The sequence below is a fragment of the Priapulus caudatus genome, unplaced genomic scaffold (assembly GCF_000485595.1).
Source record: "Priapulus caudatus unplaced genomic scaffold, Priapulus_caudatus-5.0.1 Scaffold3499, whole genome shotgun sequence".
Taxonomy (NCBI): Eukaryota; Metazoa; Priapulida; class Priapulimorpha; order Priapulimorphida; family Priapulidae; genus Priapulus; species Priapulus caudatus.
The window spans coordinates 4,566-8,509 of NW_014580560.1; the positions used below are offsets into that span (position 1 = coordinate 4,566).

General features: G+C 45.4%; 1 protein-coding gene across 1 annotated transcript in view; it reads left to right on the plus strand.

The window, feature by feature from the left end:
- Nucleotides 1-3,944, plus strand: part of LOC106819469 (hepatocyte nuclear factor 4-beta-like) — a gene marked incomplete at its 3' end in the record, with an annotated part of 10,297 nt that overhangs the window by 2,966 nt on the left and 3,387 nt on the right. Inside the window, exon 2 of the mRNA XM_014824096.1 lies at nt 1,549-1,860. Coding sequence (XP_014679582.1) covers nt 1,549-1,860 — 312 coding nt within the window. The remainder of the gene's footprint in view (nt 1-1,548; nt 1,861-3,944) is intronic.

Sequence of the window (3,944 nt, forward strand, 5' to 3'; positions counted from 1 at the left end):
ACACACACACACACTACACACACACTACACACACACACACACACACACACACACACACACACACACATTTATTTATATATATATATATATATTTAATTTAGTGTTTGTGTGTGCGCGCGCGTATGTGTGTGTGTGTGTATGTGTGTGTGTGTGCGCGCGTGCGCGCGTGCGTGCGTGAGTGCGCGTGTATGTCTGTGTGTGTCTGTGTATGTGTATATACGCATATTATTTTTTTCATTTTCTTTCATTTATTTATAATCGTTCAGTATAGGTGGAACTTTAACCGAAACATTGTATTTGTCAAAATTAATTATTCCCCGGGTAATGGCCACAACGTAAATATTTGCTTTTACTTACCGCTGAGGGCCACTAAAGGATTTTTCACGTGAAATCATGAGCGAGCACAAACAAATGGCTACCATGCGTAATGCTTTACACAGCGCTATACGTTCGTAATACTGGCAGCCATATTATTTATTGAGACGTATCGTTTATAGTATCACAGGAAAATAAAGTTAATCTGAGTTAGATCCATAATAATATTATGGATCTAACTCAGAATAACTTTATTCTCATGTGAACTATAGAGATCAGATTATATTTTTCAATCGTTTATAGTATCGTTTGGTTGACGAACTTCGATAAAAACTGCTGGCACTGAGCCAGCGTTGTTTTACTGAGTCATCAGCGAGTAGCGATATCATACACAGTTTAAACAGACGCGTTGTCACAGTTCTAACACTAGCACCCGCAGTGATCGAAAAGGACAAATATAGAGGGTAAAATCCACGTAGATAGAATTTTAAAACAAACATACGATTGATTATTCGTTAGCTGTAATCTTATATGGTTCGTGTTAGATTCGCACTAGGTGGCAGTAGACGCGTATGACTGCCAGAATGGTCATTTCTGAAATGTTAGAAGTCAGAGCAGTGTCTGAACTTGACCAACGTTAGAATTCTTAAGTAGGCTCTCTCTCTCTCCTTCCCACATTTCTCTCCCTCTCTCTTTCTTTTCCTCCCTCTCAGTGTGTCACTCTTACTCTTTCCCCCCTCTCTCTCTCTCTCTTCCTCTCTCTCGGTCTCTCTATCTCTCACTCTCGCTATATACATATATCTATCTCAGATGCCCCACTCTTTCCCTCTCACTCTACCTGTCATATCATCTCTCCTTCTCGCTCTCTTCCTCTATGTATATACCGCTAATTTTTTGGAATATAATATTCTAAGCGTGCATTGCGTGCGGAATTTTCTAACATGCCTGACACCAGCCCACCTCCCCTAGTCAGTATGGGCGGCAGGGCTGCGCCCCGTGCGACTGTGTGTCAACAACAACTACAACAACAATAACATCCCTAACAACAACAATAACATCCCCAAGAACAACAATAACATCACCAAGAACACCACCAACAACCACCACCACCACAACAACAACAACAACAAAAACAACAACAACAACGACGACAACAACAACAACAACAACAACAAACAACAACAACAACAACTCCCGCTGATCTCTCTCTCTCTCTCTCTCTCTGTCTCGCAGACGGCGTGATACTCGACGGAAGAATCGAAGGCGGACAATGTCCACAATCTCCCGGCGCCGCCGCCGCTGCCGCCGCCGGACTAAACGGAGTCGCCAACCCACTGTGCGCCATCTGCGGTGACCGGGCGACGGGAAAGCACTACGGAGCGTCGAGCTGCGACGGCTGTAAGGGCTTCTTCCGTCGCAGCGTGCGCAAGAACCACGTCTATAGCTGTCGCTTCCAGCGGCAGTGCGTCGTCAACAAGGACAAGCGAAACCAGTGCCGCTACTGTCGGCTGCGAAAATGCTTCCGAGCGGGAATGAAGAAAGAAGGTAATAAAATAAAATATGATAGGATACGTAAAGGAAATAATATAAAATAATATAATATAATAGGATATATAAAGCAAATAATATAAAATAATATAATATAATATAAAGGAAATAATATAAAATGATATAATATAATATAAAGGAAATAATATAAAATGATATCATATAATATAAAGAAATATAAAGAAATATAATGCAGCAGCTGAGAGAGCCATAAATCAGATGAATTGTTGTGCACGTTTTGACAAAAGCATGAAAATGGGCGCACAGGTAGTTTAGGAGATAAGGGAATGACTCGACGGAGGTTCTTGTTTGCGATACAAGCGCATAGGTGCGCTTTTCCGCGAGCGCGCACACACATCCGGTCGCGCACGTATACGTACACTTTTGTAGTCGCTCTCTCGACTCTCTCCGTCTCTCTGTGTGTCTTTCTTCCTCTCTTTCTCTCTCTCTCTCTCTTTCTCTGTATAACGCTGTATCTCTCTCATACAGACACAAGCACACAGCACACGTGCACACACGCACACACACACACGCACACACACACACACACACACACACACACACACACACACACACACACACACACACACACACACACTANCTCTCGTTCTCTCTCGTATGTATACCTATCCTCTCTCCTGTATGTGTCTAACCTCTTCTACCTCTATGTATACTTACCCTTTTTCTCCGGTATACACCTACTCCTTTCTCTCCCGTATGCACCTACCCTCTCTAGCTTGTACGCACCTACCCTCTCCCCCTGTACGCACCTACCCTCTCCCCCTGTACGCACCTACCCCCCTCTCTTCTGTATGTACCTACCCTCTCTTTCCTGTACGTATCTAACTTCTCTCTTCTGTATGTACCTACCCTCTCTCTTCTGTATGTACCTACCCTCTCCCCCTTTACGCACCTACCCCCTCTCTCTTCTGTATGTACCTACCCTCTTTCTCCTGTACGTATCTACCCTCTCTCTTCTGTATGCACCTACCCTCTCTAGCTTGTATGCACCTACCCTCTCTCCCTGTACGCACCTACCCCCTCTCTTCTGTATGTACCTACCCTCTTTTTTCCTGTACGTATCTAACTTCTCTCTTCTGTATGTACCTACTCTCTTTTTCCTGTACGTATCTAACTTCTCTCTTCTGTATGCACCTACCCTCTCCCTCCTGTATGCACCTACCCCCTCTCTGTATGTACCTACCCTCTTTTTTCCTGTACGTATCTAACTTCTCTCTTCTGTATGTACCTACCCTCTCTTTCCTGTACGTATCTAACTTCTCTCTTCTGTATGTACCTACCCTCTCCCCCTGTACGCACCTATCCCCTCTCTTCTGTACGCACCTAGCCCTACCCTCTCTTTCGCTGTACGTAATCCTAACTCTCTCTTCTGCTATTACCTACCCTCTCTCTTTCTGTCACCTGTACCGACCCTCTTCTGCTCTGTAGTGTACCCTCCTTCCCCTTGTCACGTACCTCCTAGCCTCTCCACCTGTATGCACCTTAGCTATCCTCTCATGTACACACGGCGCGGGAGCGGTCGTCCGGTATAATGCCACACGGCTATTCCCCTGTACACACGCGTGTGGTAGACGGATTTTGTGTTCTCTTTTAATCTCGCTCCCTCTCTCTCCTCTCCTCTCTCTCTCTCTCTCCCCCCCCTTCTCTCTCTCCCCTCTACTCTCTCACATCTCTCTGTCTCTCTCTCCTCTCTCTCTATGCTCTCTCTCTAGGCTCGCGCTCTTCGCTTCATCGTCGCGACCCTCTCTCTCTCGCTTACTTCGCTCCTCTCTTTCTCTCTCTCTCTCTCTCTCTCGCCTCTCACTCTCCTTCTCTCTCTCTTCTCTTATTTTCTCTCTCTCTGCTTTCTTATTTCTCCTATGCTCACTCCCCTTCTTCTCCCTCTCTCATCTCCTCTCTCTCTCTCTCTCTCCTTTCTCTCTCTCTCTTTCTGTTTCTCTCTCTCTCTTCTCTCTCTCTCTCATTCCATCTCTCTCTTCTTTCTCTGCCTTGGTCCACACACGCCACGCTCGCCGCGTGAGAAATCGACAACAGTTGCAGCTGTATTGAAATATCTCGGG